The 23,871-nt window shown below is 39.8% G+C and overlaps 1 protein-coding gene across 2 annotated transcripts in view; it reads left to right on the top strand.

Annotated features, from left to right (window-relative positions):
• USP48 (ubiquitin specific peptidase 48) overlaps window positions 1-23,871 on the top strand; it is a 104,135-nt gene that overhangs the window by 73,113 nt on the left and 7,151 nt on the right. For both annotated transcript variants that reach the window (XM_021668286.2, XM_012439955.3), the window contains exons 16-25: window positions 3,054-3,178; window positions 3,327-3,449; window positions 3,724-3,785; window positions 4,072-4,182; window positions 5,505-5,635; window positions 6,317-6,423; window positions 8,326-8,430; window positions 14,539-14,694; window positions 19,085-19,210; window positions 21,596-21,644. In XM_021668286.2, coding sequence (XP_021523961.1) covers window positions 3,054-3,178; window positions 3,327-3,449; window positions 3,724-3,785; window positions 4,072-4,182; window positions 5,505-5,635; window positions 6,317-6,423; window positions 8,326-8,430; window positions 14,539-14,694; window positions 19,085-19,210; window positions 21,596-21,644 — 1,095 coding nt within the window. The remainder of the gene's footprint in view (window positions 1-3,053; window positions 3,179-3,326; window positions 3,450-3,723; window positions 3,786-4,071; window positions 4,183-5,504; window positions 5,636-6,316; window positions 6,424-8,325; window positions 8,431-14,538; window positions 14,695-19,084; window positions 19,211-21,595; window positions 21,645-23,871) is intronic.

Below are 23,871 nucleotides of genomic sequence, written 5' to 3'. Positions count from 1 at the left end.
GTGAGGGGTTGAGGGTCATTTATCCAGATTCTGAATTCATTGTTAACTAGATTTCTCTTTATACGAGACGAGTCTTTGGATTTAGTGAATTTAATCTCTCTTGACTAGTTTGATCTTGTTTTGGGAGTTATTGCTCATAGAATGGATATAGTTGATTGGCTTCCTCTTAAAATTTAAGAAATAACATTATTCATTGCAGGATACAAGTTTAATTTCTAAGTTTATATGTCACAGTGAAAAGAACAACCCAAATTTATAACTATTTTGAGGTCCTAGACAATATTCAAGTATATTTATTTCATTATCATTAATTACATTAATATTAGCAAATAATAATGATATATTAACTACTATGGTAATAATTTTTAGAATGATGGGAAATTAAATTTAGAAACTCAGCTAAGAAGTAAAATGAAGGACTGTATTTATTACCAACTAGACTATAGTAAAATGACTATTTAATATTATTCTGATTTCAGAAATGAATTTGGGTTGTTCTTTCCTAATCATATGAGAAACACTTATCCCACATAAAAGCCAGTCACTACCTGAAAGTTCCCCCACTTGAAAATGAACCTTGCAGCCACAATGTCTGGGTCTCCTCTGTTCATTGCATAGTAAAGTATGTGTGTGCATTTGCATTACTGTTCCCTCAAAGCCACATGGGGTTACACCACACACAAACAATCTTTTTTTTTTTAAAGCATAAAAAGGCAATCATTTAAATATTATAATTGCCATAGACTTCTTTCAAAATCAGGTCATGGAAATCTACCTTAATCTTTTTTATGGTTACATTATATTTCACCATAAGGCCTTAATAAACTAAGGTTTGATAATCCAATTAACCTTTTTCTTTCATTTTTAAAAAATAAATTCCCTAGTTGTGTCTGAGGATGGGCATGTTAGAATAGGTTTTCATAGACTCATGGGAAATTTAAATTAACAGTCTACCCAGAAAGAAAATACATGTTTACATTGTGACCTCATTTCTCTGGTAACAAGTTTATTAACGCAAAATAATCCTTTGGGGATTATTCAAAGCTCCAGAAGATGTGAGGGGTAGAAGTTCAGTTGCATTTTGAAGTTTTACAAATTATTGGGACAATGGAACATTGGGTCATGCTTATAATTCCAGTATTTTTGGAGGCTAAGGTAGGAGGATTGCATAAAACCAGAAGTTCCAGAGACTCCCTCTCTACAAAATAAAAATAAAATATTAGCTGGGCATGGTAGCTGATACGAGCCTGTTATCCCAGCTACTCAGGAGGCTAAGGCAGGAGGATTGCTTGAGTCCAGGAGGTTGAGGCTGGCTGGCATCATGCCACTGCACTCCAGCCTGGGCAACACAATGAGACTCTATTTTCTAATAAATTAAAATAAATTTTAAAAAATATCTTATGGGGTTTAAATGAGCTATAGACCTGAGTTTTTTGTTGTTGTTGTTGTTGTTTTGTTTTGTTTTGTTTTGTTTTTTCCTGAGATGGAGTCATGCTCTTGTCACCCAGGCTGGAGTACGATGGCAGGATCTCGGCTCACTGCAACCTCTACTTCCCAGGTTCAAGCAATCCTCCTGCCTCAGCCTCCTGAGTAGTGGGATTACAGGCACCTTCCTCCATGCTCAGCTAATTTTTGTGTCTTTGGTAAAGACAGTTTCACCATGTTAGCCAGGCTGGTCTCGAACTCCTGACCTCGTGATCTGCTCGCCTCAACCTCCCAAAGTGCTGGGATTACAGGCGTGAGCCACCGCCGTGCCCAGCCTCAGACCTGTTTTGTTTTTGTTTTTGTTTTTTGAGATGAAGTCTCTCTGTGGCCCCCGGGCTGGAGTGCAGTGGTGCTTATCTTGGCTCACTGCAACCTCTGCATCCCAGGCTGAAGCGATCCTCCTGCCTCAGCGTCCCTAGTAGCTGGGACTACAGACAAGCACCACCATACCTGACTAATTTTGGTATTTTTAGTAGAGACAGGGTTTCATCATGTTGGCTAGGCTGGTCTCACAGTCCTAACATGTGATCCACCTGCCTTGGCCTCCCAAAGTGCTGGGATTATAGGAGCAAGCCACTGTGCCTGGCCTGTAGACCTGGTTTTGTATCCCAGCTTTATTACTTGCTAGTTGTACTCTCCCTGGTTATTTTCATTTTTCTAAAATCATTTATTATGTAAAGTGTAGTACATATTTAGAAAGCCCCTGGCTTATTACTCTTAACAATCTGTAGGTACTTTGCTAATGGGCACAGAAACAAACATATAACTTGAGAAATTTAAAGATAGTTTTCTGGATAATGACTGATATGGGTAGATAAGTGAAGTTCACTAATTTATCACTTAGGAACAGCTATAACAGTAGTAAATATAACCACAAGTGGCGCCAGAGGAGAAAGGCCCTGGAAGAGTGGCAGTGACTAGTAGTATTTTTGTTGTCTTCTGGGATTTTTGAAGATTGAAGGGGATCTTCAAAACAAATTGCAAATAGCAAACAAGTTGGTGTTTGACTGGAGATGGTTTTCAGATTGAACATTAGATTGCTTTATCTTCTATTTGAATTGGTAACAATGGTCCTGTGATGGCTGGGCACAGCTTTAAAATATTTTAATGCACTATAATTTCAAGATTAGTCAAATGGGAGACAATAAAGTCTGTAGCAAATGATAACCTTTGAGTGTGGGATAGGTATAATTTCGTTAAGCAGCTCCTGCCTTGACACAGAGGTCCCAGGACTCCTGGAATCCCATTTTTGGCTACTTCCTCCCTCGCAGGGAGAAAGATAGAAAATGCACGATTTTAGCTTTGTACGTTTCTTTTTATCTCGTGATTTTTTTCGACCACAGACCTAGATTCAGGACATAAAATTGAGGTTAATAGCTACCTCCTTTAGAATTAAAATGAAATTGGAAATTTACAAATTTTTGAAAACAGAGAGCGAGGAAATACAACACTTTTAGCAAAGCAAGAAATGAACACCTATGGATTTTCATTAAGTTTAAGAAATAGGAAATAGATAATGACTTTTTTCCAGCTGTTTTTTCTTAAATATATGTATATTTTTAATTCAGGTGAGTTATGCATATCTGAAAATGAAAGAAGGCTTGTTTCTAAAGAGGCTTGGAGCAAACTGCAGCAGTACTTTCCAAAGGCTCCTGAGTTTCCAAGTTACAAAGAATGCTGTTCACAGTGCAAGGTACTGAACGCTACTGACATCTGGGAAAATGGCTTGACAGCTCCCTGGGTTGACTTCCCTGGGGAATTCAGCTTCTGCCGGGGGTGTAGGGAGGAGGCAAGTCATGTGCTGTCAGCGGGAGACAGTTGATTGCTTCATTCTCTTTCAGATTTTAGAAAGAGAAGGGGAAGAAAATGAAGCCTTACATAAGATGATTGCAAACGAGCAAAAGACTTCTCTCCCAAATTTGTTCCAGGATAAAAACAGACCGTGTCTCAGTAACTGGCCAGAGGTATAATGATTCCCACAAAGGAAAGGATGCATCTTTTCTTTTTAAGGCCCTTGCCAAGTTCCCAGTGAGCTATTTCAGAACAACCCAGAACTTCTCATATTCTCATTTGTTTAGTTATCTAACCAGGGGATTTACTCCAGCCTGCTATTTTTTGGTAGAGGACTGTGTTTTCATTTTATTTATAAAACTTGAATAAGGATAACCAAAGTATAAAGAATTTGTGTTAAGAAGGCAGTGAATTGACAGATACTGTTTTGTGATTTTTGTGTTCTAGGATACGGATGTCCTCTATATCGTGTCTCAGTTCTTTGTAGAAGAGTGGCGGAAATTTGTTAGGTAGAAACAAAACATGTTTTATTTCCTTTATTGCTGTTATTGTTTGGTTGACTCTGGTATTTTTTAAGATTTCATGGATTCTGTTTGTGGTACCCTTTGTGGTTACTTTCACCAGCACACACTGAAAGCTTTCTTTTCTATTAAGTTAAATGAATAGTCCTAAGCAACACATGTAATTACTAATATTTTCTTAAATATATCTCTGATTTTGAAATAATTATTTAAAATCTTCTCTTTCATCATGCAGTAATTAGGTATATTTCTCCTCCTTGTCTCATTTGAGTAGAAAGCCTGCAAGATGCAGCCCTGTGTCATCTGTTGGGAACAGTGCTCTTTTGTGTCCCCATGGGGGCCTCATGTTTACATTTGCTTCCATGACCAAAGAAGATTCTAAACTGTGAGTTCCTTCTCTTCATGTGATTTTTTTTCTTTCTAAACTTTTTGATGATTAATAAAGTATGTTTAGGAAATTTCTCATCTGACATAGTCTATTTTAAGAATTTAGTACTTTGCTGAATTGTAGGGTTTTTTTTTCCCCTTTTAAAAGAAAAAGACTACTTCTCCAGGAAAGACAAGAGACTGCCTGAGGCCATTTGTCTTTTTGCTCATTCCTTGTCCCTCTTGGAGACAACACAGCCACCCTTTCTTCCCCCACTACCCCCCCGCTGGTGACCAGCACTGTGACCTCTTTTCCAGAATCACAGAATCAACATGGTCTTGGTTGTAGGTTTTTTCCTGCAGCTGCCAGGCATCAGACAATTAAAGGAGGAGGATAGCAGGGTGGCAGAGCAAAGGCACTGCACTGGTCATCTGGAATCCTAGGGTCTTAGAACCAAAATCTTATTCCATGCCTTAAGTACTTTTAGAGGTGTTTGTCTGTGAATTTCTCCCTTGATGTTGCCAAAAATAATTATATAAGAGAATGTAGAATGCCTCCAACATTGTCAGAAAGTCAGGAAAAGGAAATTGAAAGACATAAATAAAAATGCCCTTGGGGTTCAGCTAGAGTTTTATTATTCATATTTTAGTACTTTAACATCATTTAAGGGAGTTCAGAGTTTATCTGTTCTTCCACGTTTTCTCCCTACCTCTTTGTCTCCCTCTCTGCTTCCCTCCTTTCCTGTTGCTCTCTCACTCTCTGTCTTTCTTCTCTTTCCTCCCTCCCTTTCTTCCTGTCATTGTTATTGTTGCAAAAATCAGACTTTCAGGAAAATATCTATACCAATAAATAAATGTGTGTTACCAGTTGAAAAGTTAAATGGTTCAGATATGATCCAAGACCCCTCAGTGCTTATCATTCTGTGGCTGCTTCTCTCTCTTTCTCTTGCAATAACCACTGTCCTGAATTTAAAATTTATCTGTCTCGGAAAGTATTCCTTAAAAAAAAAAAAAAAAAGCACATAATGTCTTGCATATTTAAAACTTTTTATATAAATGGCATCATACTGTATTTATGCTTCTGCAACTAACTTATTTTACTCAATTATGTTTTTGAGATCTAACCATGTTGATTCATGTAATTCCAGTTCATTTAGTTTCGCTGCTGTGGTAACATTCCTTTGTATGAAAAACTATTCTTTCTTCATGATATGTATCTTTTCTCTCTAATTCCTTTTGATTAAATATTAGTGTTGATGGTTATGGTTTAGCAGAGTAATGGATTATGTTAATTCTCTTAATTTCCATGTGTCTTAAGGCATGTTGTGTTTTTTTGCACAGTATAGCTCTCATATGGCCCAGTGAGTGGCAAATGATACAAAAGCTCTTTGTTGTGGATCATGTAATTAAAATCACAAGAATTGAAGTGGGAGATGTAAATCCTTCAGAAACACAGTATATTTCTGAGCCTAGTAAGTTTTCCTACTGCTTTTGGTTTCTATAGTTAAGAGCTGCTATTTTAAGAAGAAAGGGTATGTCATTGTTGTCTGCTTTAAAGTTAAAGATCATGTGGTGGTCCAAACTCCCTAGGTGGAAACTCTCATTATTATCATCTCATTATTTGTATGTTTATTTATGAACAGTAAATTGATTTCCTTATCATTTGCATGTAATAGAATATAATAATTAATCGAAAATATTATTAATAGTTTGGGCCACCACACTTGCTCATACCTATAATCCTAATACTTTGAGAGACTGAAGTGGAAGGATTGCTTAAGGCCAGGAGTTTGAGACCAGCCTGAGCAAGACCCCATCTCTACAAAATAATAAAAATGTAGCACACATCTGTAGTCTGAGCTACTTGCTGGGAGGCTGAGTCAGTAGGACAGCTTGAGCCCAGAAGTTTGAGGCTACAGTGAGCTATGATTACACCACTGCACCCCAGCCTGGGTGACACACCAAGACCTTGTCTCAAAAAAAGAAAATGTTACTAAGAGTTTAATGAATATACACTAGTAACTTTGATATATGTTTTTTTCTTCTTTTTTTTTTGTTAGCCACAAGATTAGAATATACATGTTCTTCAATCTTTGATTCTTTAATAATGATTCCTCAGCCACTTCTGTTTTCCCTTTTTGTTTTTTCCAAAGAACTCTGTCCAGAATGCAGAGAAGGCTTACTGTGCCAGCAGCAGAGGGACCTGCGCGAGTACACTCAAGCCACCATCTATGTCCATAAAGTTGTGGATAATAAAAAGGTACTGATCCCTCTTGTGGTAATGACTAGTAATGATCAAGCATGCTCTGACTTGATTTGCTCTTGTATTTGCACTAAGGGTCTGCCTAGGACTGCATTTTTCTTCCTTCAGAATGGTTTGGCATCAGAATTGAAATTGGACAATTGAAAATGAACAGTTACGTGATCATATGAGAATTTAGTCTGTTATTAATTGATACATAGGTATTTATTGAATGTCAGCTGTGTGCCAGAAATGGTCCCAGTGCTGAGGGTAACAATGATAAAGAAGGCAGGTATAATACCGGCTCTCAAAATTATAGGTACCTAGTGAGGAAGATCAGGAATAAACTATAAATTCATATAATTTCACACAGAAATGATTGTTTTGAAGGAAGTTTAGCAGGGTAAAGTGGAAGTTAGTGTTAGATAGTGGGACAGGAGAGGAGTCTTGGAGAAGTAGTTGTTTTTACCTAAGCCTTAACTGTCAGGGATGCAGCCTGGGAAGTGTATTCCAGGCAAAAATGCAAAGGTCAAAAGGATAAGCCTATTGTGCTTATGCAGCAGACTGAAAACCATTGTACCTGGAACAGTGTTGTCCAATAGAGCTTTCCGTGGCAATCAACAGATTCTAGGTTCTGTATCTGTGCTGCACACTGCAGTAGTCACTGGCTATGTGTGGCTGTGGAGCATTTGACGTAGCTAGTGTGACTGAAGAATTCAGTTGTAGTTGATTTGAAGTTAAATAGCTGCATGTGGCTAATGGTTACCCTAGTGTGGCTATTGCTGGTCTAGAATAAAGTTTATTCCAAGAAGATATCATGATATGGAATGAGTGACCCATACTCTATTAGGTTTTATACATCATACCAAGGATTTGGTTTTATTCCCAGTGTAGCTATAAGCCCCTGGAGAGTTTCAAGCAAGGCCATGATATGATCTGATTTATAGTTTAAAAGAAATCACCCTGGCTATAGTGTTTGGAATTACTGTGAGGGCATAACAGGAATAAGAGAGGCCAGTTAGAGCCTCTTTCACAGACCTGCAAGGATAGGTGAAATCGACTGGATGTGTTTGGGAAGTAGAGGTGTTAATACTTGCTTGGATTGGATTTCCAAGCATTTTTATTATATTAGGGATGGCTCTTGGGTAGATCCTGACCCAGATCTCTAGATAGTTTAATAATTTAATTCCATGGTTTTGGGATTAAAGACAAAATGGAATACATTTAATTTGATTTTGGTTTTCAAACACATTGTTTAGAAGAGTAACTTAGAAATTATGCTCTGGAGGCAGAGGTTCTGCTTTACAAGTTAAATAAACTAAGACCTTCATTTCCTAATTGGCTGAGAAAATGAAGTTAATGAGTATAAATGTCTCTGTTTCTCCCTCTAGAATTTTTTTAAATCTTTTGTTCTCTAGTATAAAATACTATCCAATTTAGCTATAGTTTCATTGTTCAGTTTACTAGCAGTATTTCATAGTGTTCTGCAAGGGAGCACTTCTTCTGTCTTTCATTTTCTCAATTCTTAAAGAGCATATGACTCCTGCCACCTGAATAGTTTGAAAACTTGAAAAGGCTTGGCAATCAGTATGCTCGGGAAGGTGTCAGGCGCCTTCGAACTTCTGTGAAGTAGCATCATTGTACAAGCTTGATAATAACTGTTCTGCAGAGACCTCTTAAATGTATGGTGAGCACTTGAAATAGTACAAGAATAAGAAATAGGGTAAAAAACTAACATGTTAAAAAAGAGCATAGAAAACCAAGAAGGCTTAATTCTTCATCCACTCTCCAGTCTACAGTCCTACCATGTTAAAAGTGTTCCTCCCCTTGATAAAGGTTGCCTGTCCCAGCACCTACATCCTCCATAGCATGCCTTCCTACGGTCTGACCTACTTCTCTTTGTTGTCCTGGCACATTCAGGTGATGAAGGATTCAGCTCCAGAGCTGAACGTGAGTAGTTCTGAAACAGAGGAGGACAAGGAAGAAGCTAAACCAGATGGAGAAAAAGATCCAGACTTTAATCAAGTACGAGTTGAAACTGCTTTTCATTGTTTTACTTTCTGCTGTTCTCATAGAGCAGCTACTCGAAGCCCCTGGGCATTTCTCTGTACCCTATATGGGATATTCATTCTTAGCTCCCATCCTTGTCTTTCCTTTCTCTTACCTTAGTTTTGGTGGCATGCTACAGCTGTCCTGATTTCTCATGAAAAGCCATGGACCACATGATTCCAGAATGAATATAGTTCTTGCTATTAAGTTAAAAAAGGCTAAAATACAATGAAACGATTAAATTTTTAGCTGAAAAAGAAGACTAAAACAAGACACATATCAAGGCTGGACGCGGTGGCTCATACCTGTAATCCCAGCAGTTTGGGAGGCTGAGGTGGGTGGATTGCCTGAGGTCAGGAGTTTGAGACCAGGCTGGCCAACATGGTAAAACCCGTCTCTAATAAAAACACAAAAAAATTAGCCAGGTGTGGTGGCACATGCCTGTAATCCCAGCTGCTTGGGAGGCTGAGGCAGGAGAATTGCTTGAACCCAGGAGGCAGAGGTTGCAGTGACCCGAGGTTGTGCCATCACACTCCAGCCTGGGTAACAAAGCAAGACTGTGTCTCAAAACAAACAAACAACAAAACACATATCTTGGTTTGTTGCTCAATCAGAATCTTTATGAAAAACTTTAACTCAGATATTCTCATTACAAACAATAACCTTAATAATGGAGTATGTAAAGTCTCTAAGATGTTAATCAAATGATCAGATCAGCTGATGCATTAGTTTTTCATTTTTCATTGTAGCACACTTTAGATTCTTCTAAGATGAACTGTTTTCTGGGCTAGATGTGGTGGCTCACCCTTGAAATTGCAGCCCTTCAGGAAGCCAAGGCTGGGAGATCACTTGAGGCCAGGAATTTGAGGCCAATCTGAGCAATATAGCAAGATCCCATCTCTACAGGAAATAAAAAGCTAGCTGGGCATGGTGGCATGTGCCTGTAGTCCCAGCTACTCCAGAGGCTGAGGCAGGAGGATCACTTGGGCCTGGGAGTTCCAGGCTGCAGTGAGCTGTGATTGTGCCACTGTACTCCAGCCTGGGCAACAGAGTGAGAGACCCTGTCTCAGATAAAATAAATTAAAAAAAAAATGTTTGGACTGTTTTCTGTTAGGATTTTCTTATTTGGTTGGCTTAAATATATTCTGTGTATTCATGGTGAAAATTTAGAAGATTGTCTTTTTATTTTATTTTATTTTATTTTATTTTAGACAGAGTCTCGCCCTGTTGTCCAGGCTAGAATGCAGTGGTGCGATCTCGGCTCACTGCAGCCTCTGCCTCCTGGGTTCAAGCGATTCTCCTGCCTCGGCCTCCAAGTAGCTGACATCATAGGCACACGCCACCATGCCTGGCTAAGTTGTTGTATCTTTAGTAGAGACAGGGTTTCACCATGTTGCCCAGGCTGGTCTCAAACTCCTGACCTTGTGATCTGCCTGCCTCGGCCTCCCAAAGTACTGGGATTACAGATGTTAGCCAGTGTCTCAAAAATTGTCTTTTGAGAACAGGAAATCATGTGGGAATATGGTTAATGTAGGTGGAGATAAGTTTCAACTTCTCAAAACGTCAGACCCCCATGTTGAAGGATATTTTGTACTTTAAACTCATGGATTTTCTACTGTAGTTAGTTTTATTTTTAACAGATGAGATGTTTGTTTTCTGTCTTTAAAATACTGTAAATTCTGTCTCTAAAATACTGTAGTGAAATTATGGATAGTGTTCTCCCTGAAAGAATAAAAGTGTTATAGCCATCTGCTACATCTGTGACAGAGCAGCGATATCTGGGCTTGTTGGCCTATCTGCACGCTGATACTGTTACTTCATTTTTAACATGGATTAAGAGAGTCTGAAAAGCCCTCTTGATTTGAGTCTTGGTGTCCCAAAGTAAATGTTTCTTGTGGTTTCCCAACTGGTGTAAAGGGATATCAGCATTTGTTTTCCATGGCTTATTGGAGCTCATAAAATAACCTCAAAACACCTATGAAGAAGCAAAATCATGCAGTTTGTGACAATGCTTAGCCACACTTGTCCTTCCCAATCTGTATTTCAGTCATTCAACACTGGAGGGACCTTTGCTTCAGTGCTAACCAAATCTGTACACTTTATGAGAATGCAGGTTTTCAGTTTAAAGGTGGTATTTTTCTATAATAAGTGATACCCTTATTAAACTCAGTGTGCATATATATGTCTTGTGTTCCTTGGCGTAAGGAACAGGAAAAAGAAGGGCAGCAAAATCACATGTATAAACTCTTGTCGAGACGTATTAGTCAACTCAGTACTAACATGTCTTGACAAGAGTTTGCAGACGTGACTTTGCTGCTCTTCTTTACCCTGTTGTCAACTCTGTTTTCATGTCCCCATCTCTGTGGTCTATAGAAGCCATCTTTCAAGCAACGTTTGTACAAACTAGATTGTTTGCTTTTTAGTCAATAATATTAAAAGTGTGTGTGGCCGGGCACAGTGGCTCACTCCTGTAATAACAGCACTTTAGGAGGCGAAGGTGGGCGGATCACTTGAGGTCAGGTGTTCGACGCCAACCTGGCCAACATAGTGAAACCCTGTCTCTGCTAAAAATATAAAAATTAGCCAAGCACGGTGGTGCAGGCTGGTAATCCTAGGTACTCAGGAGGCTGAGGCAGGAGAATTGCTTGAACCCAGGAGGCAGAGGTTGAAGTGGGCCAAGATTATGCCACTGCACTCCAGCCTGGGCGACAGAGTGAGACTCCATCTTAAAAAAAAAAAAGAAAAGTAAGAGAGAGAGAGTGTGTGTGTGTGTGTATGTGTATGTGTGTGCACGTGCAAGCACATGCATGTGGGTGTATGGGTGTACATATCCATCCTGATTCAGGACTCCGTTCTCTTTTGTCTGTTTGGCTGGCAGTACCATATGTTTTAGTTATTATCATTAGTACCGTGGATTAATAATCAGTTGGGAATCAAATCATTTATTGCCTGTTGTCACTAATTCTCTGTTCTCTGGTTAACTTTGTAAATTAGTTTGTTAAACTTGACATGATATTCTTACTGTCTTTAGTTTCTGTTATTTCAAGCTTTGGTTTTTACCCTAAGAGTTGTTTAGAAAAACCGTCTACGTTTTCAAGTGACTTAGATTTTAGAAAGCGAACTTATTTTGAATGTCTACTTTTATTCATTGTGGTCATGACCACAGCAATTTTTTCAAAGTGGATGTGGAATCACTCTGCTCAGTTGTGGATGACAACAGATTTCACATTTATAAATATGATAGAGAATGTTGGGGAATGTTGCTTTTTATACTGTAATTATTTTTTATTCTTTATAGTTTTCTTCGGTCTTCCTTCTCCTTGTTTGGATGTTGTAATACTCTAGAATGTTTCACATTTTGTTCTCACAAAAAATTTTTGGCTCACAAAAAAAAAATTTCAAATGTAACCTTCCTCTTTGGAAAAGAATAGATAGTCCTGAAAAATGTTCAGCATTTTCAAAATGTCACCCTCCTCATCACATAGATATCTCAGTACATAGGTAGCTTCTGTAATTGCTGCTTTAAATCCCTGTAATAAAAAATGATGCATTTCTGCTTGTCCATAGTGGAGATAAACAAATCCCCTTTCCTCTTTTCTCTAAGCTAGATCAACCCAGTTCCTCTGACTTCATCTAAAAATTTAGGTTAATAATATACTCAGTATTGGGTATCACTTAGGTAATTGAAAGCCTTCTAAAACCAGTGGGCTGGTTTTTTTGTCAGTTAAGTTGGATTTAAATTCTCCAGATTAAGAAAGAAATAATTCCAGGAAAAGCCTTTAGACCCATTTAAAATCAGAGTTATTAAAAAATCTATCTTGTTTGATGCTCAGGGTTTTGTTTTTTGATTGTGTTTTGTATTTCTAAAATAAAATTATATGTTGATGTAGATATTTTTCCTTATATTCCTGATTGTAGAATTTTGGTTCAATTTGACATTTTCTTTCAGCAGTCGAGATTGAGAAAAATGTTTCATCAACTTTCGTTTTATTTTTCTAACCCACACGTGCACTTAACTTTTTCTTGTGAATCTTAGAATCACCCAGTTGCCTCTGTAGATTCAGGGCTAGAGCTTAACTAGCCTCGGGCAGTGTCTCACCAGTGGTCAGCACCCTGAACAAATGCTCTTCTGTGTTTAGGTCCTGATCACCTTCTGCTTTGTAAACTGTGGAGCCCGTGAGTAATGAATATGTGGCATCTGTGTCCATAATGACTGCTAAACCACTCTGCTTATGCACAGCTGACACTCAGTGACAGCTGTGGAAACCAGAGCCAGGGCCTTGAGGTTACCTCATCCAGATTCTAATTAAACCAGAGGAAAAAATTTCCTTAAAATTCCTGCTTCTTTTATTCCCTAGCCTGGTTAGCAGAAGAATCTCCCTGGCACCTCCCACCCAACCCCCCGGCCACCACCACCACATTTGGTAAAAAAAAAGCAGACTCTCGACTGTTATAACCTCTGGATGAGGGATTTATAGGAGTACTGTAGAAGGACATTTGGTCGTCATCTGTGGTTTTTTTGTTTGTTTTTTTGACTAGTACTGAATGTATCATGCACACCCGTGTGCATCCTTTTTACAGCACCGTTAGGTAGTCATGGCCATCATGACATTTCCCCTCTAAAAATAAAGACAGTGTCCTACATAATACTAATAATGTGCTCATAAATAAGAAAACTAATGAAAACTCCCTAATGTCTTATGATACCCATCCTCAGATATGTCTTGAACATTTTTTCCCCCTCAGACCAGTATATAATCAGGATATGTGTTGTTTCTATCACTTTAGACTTAGAATTTGGAACAGTTACTATGCCTCTCCACCCCCTTTCTTTCTCTTCTTTTTTTTTTTTTTTTTTAAGACAGAGTTTTGCTCTTGTTGCCCAGGCTCAAGTGTAATGGCACAATCTCAACTCATTGCAACCTCTGCCTCCTGGGTTCAAGCAGTTCTCCTGCCTCTGCCTCCCAAGTAGCTGAGATTACAGGCATTTGCCACCATACCCAGCTAATTTTGTATTTTTAATAGAGATGAAGTTTCTCCATGTTGGTCACTCCTGACCTCAGGTGATCTATCTGCCCACCTTGACCTCCCAAAGTGCTGGGATTACAGGTGTGAGCCATCGCACCCAGCTCTTTCCCTTCTTGACATTGAACTTGGACCAATTTGATTTCTTTTAGATTGTCACATGTTCTGTATTTGGCTGATTGCTTCCTTATGTTACTTATTTTATTTATATATCCCCTGTATTTCAATTTCTGTAAATTGAAAGGTAAGTGTAAATGTTTGATTACATCCAGGTTTAACATTTTTGCAAGAATATTTTATGAGTGAGACTGTGTATTTTGCCATTAGGACAAGTGATACAGTCTTGTTTTTAGTTAAGTTTAATTTTTTTAATTAAGGTTCTATATTTTTAAATTCACAGCAGTTTATACTTAGTTTCCATGTCATTCTCAAAAAGAGAAGAATGTATTTACAGTTCAGGTTGTTTATGAACCAAATTTTGTAATCCTGAAGTTTTTTAGTTTATTATGTTTTTCTGATTTAAGGTCAGATTTAATCATTTTGATTTTAAATGTCATCTCTCTCCTTTTTCTTTTTTATAAAAGAGACAGAGTCTCACTCTGTCACTAGAGTGGAGTACAGTGGTGCGATTGTAGCTCACTGCAGCCTGGGACTATTGGGCTCAAGTGATCTCCTGCCTCAGCCTCCAAGTAGCTGGGACTACAGGCTCATGCCACCACGCCTGGCTAATTTTTGGTCAAGATGGGTCTTAATATGTTGCCCAGGCTGGTCTTGAACTCTTGGGATTATAGGTCTGAGCCCCCTTGCCAAACCTTAAATGTCTCTTGTAACAAACATTTAAACTGCTTACATGCAATTAGAGGTGTGTATTACTCATTCTTTTCTTTTATATGTGAACCTACTAAGAAAGTCTCACTAGTCTCTACTCATTGTTCACATTGAATTTCACATGTTTAAGGAACCAGTAAGTAAACAGCTTTTGTTTGCCTAAAACACTAAATGAGCAAGGATCACACTGGATAATTTCAGTGCTTTCTTCCTTTTCAATATTCATTATAGAGCAATGGTGGAACAAAGCGACAAAAGATATCCCATCAAAATTATATAGCCTATCAAAAGCAAGTTATTCGCCGAAGTATGCGACATAGAAAAGTTCGTGGTGAGAAGGCACTTCTCGTTTCTGCTAACCAGACGTTAAAAGAATTGAAAATTCAGGTGAGGAAAACATTTGTTCAAGCTTGCTCTGGACTTAAGAGGGCCTTCATGAATTCCTGCTTTCCACCTATATTTATATATGTATGTGTATGTGTTTTTTTCCAAAAGACTTAAAAGTTTTCAAAATAGCCAAAAATGGTTTTGTGAAGATGAAAGTGAATTTTGGTTCTGGAAATGTGGGCCGGTTCTGCGTGGCTTTCCAATAATGAGAAACATTAGGAACCATTTAATTTGTCACATGTTGAGGTTGTGCCAGGATAGCTGTTCTTTCACTTTATTGTGCTTTGACCACTTAATAGGTATTGGAGCCTGTTACCAGGAAGTGCTGTGAAATCTAATGGGAGATAAAAGGCAGTTTATTATTAGTGATTAGTGATTGCTTATTCACTAGGCTGTCACAGTATTTTTGGTGACAGACAAGTCTATTTGATAGAGTTTTAAAGTTATCTTTACCTTTCTTTGTGCAGTGATGTTTTCAAAATTGTTACAAAGATTCATTTTAGATGATGCCCTGTCCATCCCGACCCCTGCCCCCAAAGCATGCATTAGCTTTACAGATCAGTTCGGTGGCTGTAATGCAGGCATTATGAAATGGTTTCATGATATTGTTAATTCTTGGTATCAGTATTGAAGTACTATAAATGAGCATTCCAGTGGTAAATCTCAAATCCTAGGCAGAAGGAACTGATAAATTCAAGATGTCCATGAAAAAATCTGGCCCCTAATCTGTTTCAGTCACTGATAGATATCCAAAAAGTTGACCAGATTTCCTTCTTTGCTACTTTTATGTGGCATAGTTTACTGGTTACACATTTTTCTTGTTGCTGATATTTATCATTGTAATTGAGGCAAAAGTACAGACTTCCTTTGAGGGTGTTATGTGTTCCAGATTGTCCTGACAACAGTATTTCCCTTGGTTGAACCCATGGCTCTGAAAATAAGCATGTTGGCATAATATCTTTACTCTGTTATTGTACCTTTTACATCTAAGAAACCCTGTTTCTATCACCAGCTTTCTGCCTGTCATTGGGAAACCTCGAACATTAAAAACCTTTAAATTACAAAAAGAACCCCTGTGCATAAAAACATTTTTTAAAGTCTGTGCTGCTTTTATTATGGACTACAATTTTAAAGAATAAACCAAAAGTCAGCAGAAATAACCCTTCTACATGAGAGCATGTTACCTGCATGAATGAGCTGCTAGAAGACAGCAGCCGTTCACATTCACACAGCTCCCAGATGTGCTCTTCTTAAATGGCTCTCTCATTTCCCACTCTTGCTTCAGCAACCACTGCAGACCAGAGTGAAAGAAGGGGCAGTGAAATGTCACTTCCCCTTGCTACATAGTGATGGTTGCTTGTAAAGCTTCAACTAGGTATGAGCCTATTTGCCTGGTAGCCTGGATAGCATTGGAGTTTGTGGTGGGCATGTACGTGATCCTCAGCGGTGGTGGTGGGTGATTTTCTTAAGGCGTGTAATTCATGTTTTAGTGTTTGATGGAGCCTTTCCTCTGGGGATACTGCATTTCTAAGTTAATAGGATAACAGCCTTTGCAAATCTTTAAGTGTTTGTTTCTAGACATATCTACCATATATAATTGCTTGAAACCTTTCAAAGCTTGCTGTGTTTAATTACTAATTCATCCACCTTTGATCCCATGAAATTAATGAAGTACAATTTGTTCATCTCCTTTCTCAAAAGATGTGCAGTGTTTAATTGTATTATTTCATTTTCCCAAAGATAGATCTTTAGTGGGTGGGTGGTGGTGCCTGCCTGAGAAAGTAGAACATTTTGGCACAGAAGTGAAATGGCTGGCAGCTGAGGTGATTGCTTCTGTATTTTCTTATTTCAGCCCCACCCACCATTGCAAGCAGAGGAGAGCCCCTCCCTGATAGCGGCAAGGTTTTCATGGTTCCTGTTACACTCCATAGACCAGGAATGCCACACCTGCTTGTTACGCAGACTCTATCATGTTCTTTATACTCAGGCATTCTCCTAGCACTTAGAGTTTATGGATTATTTTACCGTAGGTCTCCCTGCCTTGGTTGGCCTGTTCCATCTTCTCCTGTCATCTTTCATAGTGCCTCTTCTGTGAAACCTATCTTGGCCCCTTTCATGGAACAGACTGTCCCCCAGTGCTCCCTAGATCCTGCACATACCTTCTGCTGCCATCCTCACAACTTCGATTTGACCTCACTCCTGGGAACCCCTCCAGGGTGGAATTACTCACTTTTATATTATCAGCATCTAAAACAGTAGTTGACACATGGTACCTTTTTAATAAATGCTTCATTAGTTGTTGGCATCATCTCAATGTCCTTGTCCCTTCTCAGAATATAATGTGTTAACGTCAGCCCCTCAGTTGTGGCCCTTCTATCTAGAGGTATTTGTCCAGTTTCATAGGGTAGTACAAAAGCACTTAGCATTTAAGGGCATAAAGAAGCATTTCTACAGTCCAGCAGCTGTGACATTATATACATCCACCATAGCTCTGCTTGATCTTCATGGTTGCAGAACATTTGCTGGTGTAGGGCTGGATATGCCCCTGCTTCATGTTTGCATGCTGAACTGGCTTTCATAGAACTGTCCTGTCGGTACTTCCTGCTTATTGCTTCATGAAGACCATTGATGATGCCACCGCACTTTTCATTGCTAGCCACAGATCTCTGATTAGGTCATCCTGGTGCTGTTATTCTTTTGAGAAATCAGGTAAGATTCTGTCCCAGCAGTTAGGGAGGAGTCCAGTGCTGTTATCCTTGTTCTTATTTGTCTTTGGTGCCATCATTAAAATCACTTTTCTGGTCTCCATCATCCTGGCCTGTCAAGCTCTTGGGCCCTGTTACACACACAGTTGATTTGTGAGGCTCCTTTTGTCTTTCCACATCCAAAGAATAGAGTGCAGCAAAGGGCAGAATTGTTTCCTCATGACATTATGGATGTTGGCATAATATAAGATACATGTAATAGAATACATTTTATGGGTAAGTTAAAAAGCATACTAAAGTGAATATTCTCTACGAAATTAAGAATTGAAACAGTGTTTTTGAAGATTACCTGTGTTTGCCTCTAGCCCAACTTCTGCTTACTCTTCAGAGGTAAACAGCACCCAGAAATGATAAAATTTAAAAAACAAACCTTTCTGAATTTATAAAAACATTTAAATATTATGTATACCAGTATTTCAGAATGTGTTTAATTTTTTTTTTTTTTTTTTTTTTGAAAACAATGTCTTGCTTTGTTGCCCTGGTGGAAGTGCAGTGGTGCAATCTTGGCTCACTGCAACCTCTGCTTCCCAGGTTCAAGTGATTCTCCTGCGTTAGCCTCCCAAGTACGTGGTACTACAGGCCATGTACCACCATACCCAGCTAATTTTTGTATTTTTAGTAGAGATGGGGCTTCACCATGTTGGCCAGGCTGGTCTTGAACTTCTGACCTCAGGTGATCTGCCTGCCTTGGCCTCCCAAAGTGCTGGGATTACAGGCATGAGCCACCACACTCATCCTGGAATGTATTTAATTTTTAACACCTAGCCAGAACTGGGGTGGGGCATATGGTCCCTACCCTTCAGAAATTCATATTTTGTTTCCTAGAGACGAGACTCAATCTAAGAATATGTGACAGTTCCAAGGGCTGAATTTATACCCCAGGCCATTTGCTAAAGGAATAGGAACAAAAGAGAATTTAAAGATGGTTTTAAGAAAGAGTTTTGGGTCAGGTCCAGTGGCAATCTCTGTACTTCAGGAGGCTGAGACAGGAGGATTGCTTGAATCTAAGAGTTTGAGACCAGCCTGGGCAACGTAGCAAGACTTCATGTCTACAAAAAAATAAAAAATCAGCCAGACATGGTGGCACACATCTGTAGTCCCAGCTACTCAGGAGGCTTAGGTGGGAGGATCAAGGCTGCAGTGAGCCATGATTGCACCACTGCACTCCAGCTTGGGTGACAGATGAGACCCTGTCCCAACAAAAAAGAAAAGAAAGGATTTTGACTTGACTTGTTTATGAAAGGGTATGGGGCCTGGGAATGGTGGGGTGATAGTGATGACCTTGCCCAAGCCTCAGAATAGCCATCAGCCCAGCCCCACTTTTTACTTATTTTATTTCCCCACACCTCCACTCTTGAGAAGCTGGTATGGAAAGAAACAAACACATCTATGTGTATAATTGTTTCCCATTACGCTACCAGACCTCCTAAGGATGTTCCCAGATACATCGGGGGATGATAGCCTCAGTAGGAGTATAATAAGTAGGCTGACTGTAAGCAATAGTGGTTTTGTACTCTGAAGCCTTTTTGTTTGTGTTTTAAGAATCTGTGCATAATTTATTCAAATAGGGTATAAACCTCAGTATTTTGCATTATACGGACTTTGTCTCTTTTATATTGGCACAGATCATGCATGCATTTTCAGTTGCTCCTTTTGACCAGAATTTGTCAATTGATGGAAAGATTTTAAGTGATGACTGTGCCACCCTAGGCACCCTTGGCGTCATTCCTGAATCTGTCATTTTATTAAAGGTAAGCAAACAGCTCCTTAGCCTCAAAGTTTTAAATGTTACATAAGTATATGTAAACTGTGTGAAATGTTGGTTAAAGGATGCCTTGGGTCTTCAGCAGAGGGTAGTGGTAAATGACTGCTGTGAGTTTATGCAGCTCAGCCCACCTCTGGCTGAGCCCCAAGAGACTTAGAGGAGGTCAGAACATCATCATATCTTGTTCTTGTGTGTTACAGTAGGTGCTGTTAATGCCACAACATCAGCAACTGCTCGTATCCTGAGAAGGTGAAAGTGAAGGCTTTTCTTGGCCTTTCCTGGATCACCTAGTTCAGTTTCTATGCCTTTGTGGGATTTCCTGTTCCCTGGTCGGGCAGGGCAGTCGTATGAATCACACTCACCAACTGCTAAGCCCCACACCTGATTTTTCCTGTTTGATTTTCTGTCATAAGTGCCCAGGTTCTTCTCCAGATACCAATCTAGTTTCCATTCCCCTCAGACTGGGAGGAAGGGAGTCATGTTGGGTTGTGGCCCTCTGAGCACTGAGGATTGACTGTCATTTCAAGGGGAAAAGCTGAGTGATCTGGTCTCAGGTCACAAAGTTTCTGTGGTGTCCCTTCCCCAATGCCCTCCACATCCCCCCTTTTTTTTTCCTTTTTTTTTGACTAGATGGATCTGTTCTTAACATCACACTAATGATACTGATGTTTGCAACTTAATTTGAAATGCTGCCCCACCAAAAATAAAAATAATAATAAAGAAAAAGGTAGAAGATAGACTTGTGACCAGTGTGAATAGTAACTTATTTTATACTTTAAAATCTATCTCTGCTGAGATTTTCACAGTTTTTGTTACAAGTAGATTCAACCTCCTCCCTAACCTTTTCCCTAACTTCCAGTTCAGCAGAATTACTTAACCATACTTCATAGTATTAAAGCATCTCCTCTTTTCCTTTTGGTTCAAAAGTACTAGCCAGCCAAGGTAGGAAACAAGGGTAAAACACAAGGCTCCATTGCAGCAGTCAAAATACACAACTTAATGGGATTCTTGTCCTGGGTATGGAAATTGGTTTTGGATTTAGTAGATGTGGAAGATGATTTAGAAAGTAGGGGCTTCTAAGACATGGTCAAAGAAAAATCATTGAGGCTGGGTGCAGTGGCTCATGACTGTAATCCCAGCACTTTGAGAGGCCAAGGCGAGTGGATCACCTGAGGTCCAGAGTTTCAGACCAGCCTGGCCAACATGGTAAAACCCCGTCTCTAAAAATACAAAAAAATTAGCCGTGCATGGTGGCATGCATCTGTAGTCCCAGCTACTCAGGAGGCTAAGGCAGGAGAATTGCTTGAACCTGGGAGGTGGAGGTTGCACTGAGCTGAGATAGCACCACTGCATTCCAGCCTGGGTGACAGAGTGAGACTCCATCTCAAAAAAAGAAAAGAAAGGCATTGAACCAGCCTCATTTGCCCAATTTGTACCCTTCCTAAAGGCCTAGTCACTTCCCATTGCCTCTTTTGTTTCTTCTTGGCCAAAAGAATCCTTACTGTGCCAAATACCACCACATCATGTGGTAGTATAATTGCTCAGGTTTTTTATTTTGAACTGTGAAAATGTGTGCTTTTCAAACCCTGGAGCCCCAGTTCTGGTGTGATAAAGTTAGGCCCTGGAATGATGAGGCAGACCCATATCTACCCCATTCATGCACACACACCGCTCTTCCCACCACCTACCCCCTCCGTTTAACCTTCTGCGTTTCCTGTAACTGTAGGTTCTGTGACATGGTTTTGAAAACATGTTGAGTTGCTAGATCCTAATGATCCTGTCTAAAATCCTAGAAACAGCCTGTATTATTGAAGGGTTTGTACTTCACATGGGCAGCTAGAGTCTGTACTGGTCATTGGCCTCGTTATCCTTGCAGCTAACCTCATCATAAGCTCAGACATAAGCTTCCTCCTAAAAAGGAAATAGGTATCTTGTTCTTGCTGGTGAAGTGGGCCAAAATTAAAATTTTAACATAATTGGTATTCTGAGAGGACCAGTCTAACTTTATTTCTACCCCTCACTGCCACTACCAGTGTCTTAACTCATGTTGGTTAAATCAGTCTTTAGTAACCCCAGGGTGTCTAAACATTTCCATGTCTAAATGGGTGTCTAAGAGTGGGAAAACAGTCCCCCCTGCCTTTCCTCTTCTCACACACAGTATACCATTTCTGAGGTGTTGCTTCTAGACCCATAGCCAACGGGGCATCCACTGTTAAACCTGGACATCACTGGCTGTGGCTCGAACTGAGTTCTCTGCTGGAACAGTGTGTTTGTGTCTTATAACAATATCAGTATTTGAATCACGGGCCATACTTCCAATTTCAGACTCCCACTCCCTTGTGGTTTTGAATTGTCTTTATTTGTTTTCTAGGCTGATGAACCAATTGCAGATTATGCTGCAATGGATGATGTCATGCAAGGTAAAGATGAATTTGTTTTAGGAATCTGCTGGTTAGGTGTTAGAAGGAGGTGGGATTTTACATATTGGAGCGTTAGCATACAGTGCTTTTACTTTTAACCTTGAAAAAAGCTTCCACATGTTGTTAAGGTAGAATACATTGTTTGTCTTAAAAGATCATAGAAAGGAGGGAACGATAGCTACAAAAACTTGAGAAGCTAACTGAGGAAGCTGAAATAAATGTCAGCCTGCTGATGGAGGTCAACAAGAAGCAAAGCCAAGTCGAATTGCAGTGCACCAGACAGGCACACACAAATTAGAGGCCCAGGTACCTCTGAAGGTGAGATGAGGTGTGAGCCTAAAAACAAGATAACACAATACTTCTTTGCAAAACTGTATAAGAAGCAGTTGGACAGCTCCCTATCCTTCACATCCTTGTCACTTACCCATCCCCACCTGGACCTCAGATGGGCACCCAGAATTATGTGTTTCCACACTTGCAAAAATTAAACTAGAAAGGTGGGAACGAAGCCGAAACTAAATAGAAGACCACCTCCTAGCCCTTTGCTCAAATTTGGGCAGCCCATTACCCTCTGGATGGGAAGGGATTTCTCTCCTGGGAAACTAGCCAAGTCAAGAAAATAACCCATGGATGTAAAAAGGCTGGTTCTGTATGATCAAGTGGGATTTCTTGCATCATAGGGACGCAAGGATGGTTCAACATATACAAATCAATATATCACATCAGCAGAATGAAGGACAAAAATAATATGATTATCTTAATAGACAAAGAAAAAGCATTTGATAAAAATTAACATCGCTTCATGGTAAAAACTCTCAACAAATTAACCACAGAAGGAACATACCTCAAATGATAAAGGCCATATGTGAGAAACCCACAGCTGACATCACACCTAATGGGGAAAAGCTTAAAGCTTTCCTCGAAGAACTGGAATAGACAAGGATGGCCATTTACACCACTATTATTCAACATAGTATTGGAAGTCCTAGCCAGAGCAATTAGGAAAGAGAAATAAATAAAAAGCATGCAAAATTGGAAAAGAGGAAGTCAAATGGTCTCTCTTTGCGATGACTTTTTGTTTTGTTTTGTTTTTGAAACAGAGTCTCTCTGTTGCCCAGGCTGGAGTGCAGTGTCACGATCTCAGCTCACTGCAGCCACTACTTCCTGGGTTCAAGCAATTCTTGTGACTCAGCCTCCCGAGTAGCTACGACTATAGGCACACGCCACAATGCCCAGCTACATTTTGTATTTTTACTAGAGACGGGGTTTTGCCATACTGGCCAGGCTGGTCTCCAACTCCTGGCCTCAAGTGATCCACCCACCTGTGTCTCCCAAAATGCCAGGATTACAGGTGTAAGCCACCATGCTGGGCCTACATGATCTTATATATGTAGGAAAAAACCTAAAGACTCTACCAGAAAACTCTTACAACAACTGATAAACATTCAGTAAAATTGCAGGATACAAAAATCAGTGTACAAAGAGAGTTTCTGTAGCGTAGTGGTTATCATGTTCGCCTAACAAAAATCAACATATAAAAATTAGCATTACTCTATACCAATAAGGAACTAGCTGAAAAAGAAACCAAGAAAGCGGCCAGGCACGGTAGCTCACTCCTGTAATCCCAACACTTTGAGGGGGCTGAGGCGCATGGGTCACTTGAGGGCAGGAGTTCCTGACCAGCCTGACCAACATGGCGAAACCTCATCTCTAATTAAAATTACAAAAATTGGCCGGGCACTGTGGCTCACGCCTGTAATCCCAGCACTTTGGGAGGCCGAGGCAGGCAGATCATGAGGTCAAGAGATCGAGACCATCCTGGTCAACATGGTGAAACTCCATCTCTGCTAAAAGTACACAAATCAGCTGGGCATGGTGGTGCATGCCTGTAGTCCCAGCTACTCGGGAGGCTGAGTCAGAAGAATTGCTTGAACCCAGGAGTCAGAGGTTGCAGTGAGCCAAGATCACACCATTGCACTCCAGCCTGGGTAACAAGAGTGAAACTCCGTCTCAAAAAAAAAAAAAAAATTACAAAAATTAGCCAGGCATGGCAGCGCATGCCTGTAATCCCAGTTACTAGGGAGGCCAAGGCAGAATTGCTTGAATCTGGCGAGTGGAGGTTGCAGTGAGCCGAGATCGCACCACTACACTCTCCAGCCTGATGACAGAAAGAGTACATCTCAAAAAAGAAAAAGAAATAAAGAAAGCAATTCTGATGGTAATAGCT

The sequence above is a fragment of the Aotus nancymaae genome, unplaced genomic scaffold (genome assembly GCF_030222135.1).
Source record: "Aotus nancymaae isolate 86718 unplaced genomic scaffold, 86718_ANA_hifiasm-v0.15.2.pri h1tg000053l, whole genome shotgun sequence".
Taxonomy (NCBI): Eukaryota; Metazoa; Chordata; class Mammalia; order Primates; family Aotidae; genus Aotus; species Aotus nancymaae.
The sequence above is the reverse complement of the archived record's forward strand: the minus strand, read 5'-3'. Positions and strand labels throughout refer to the sequence as shown.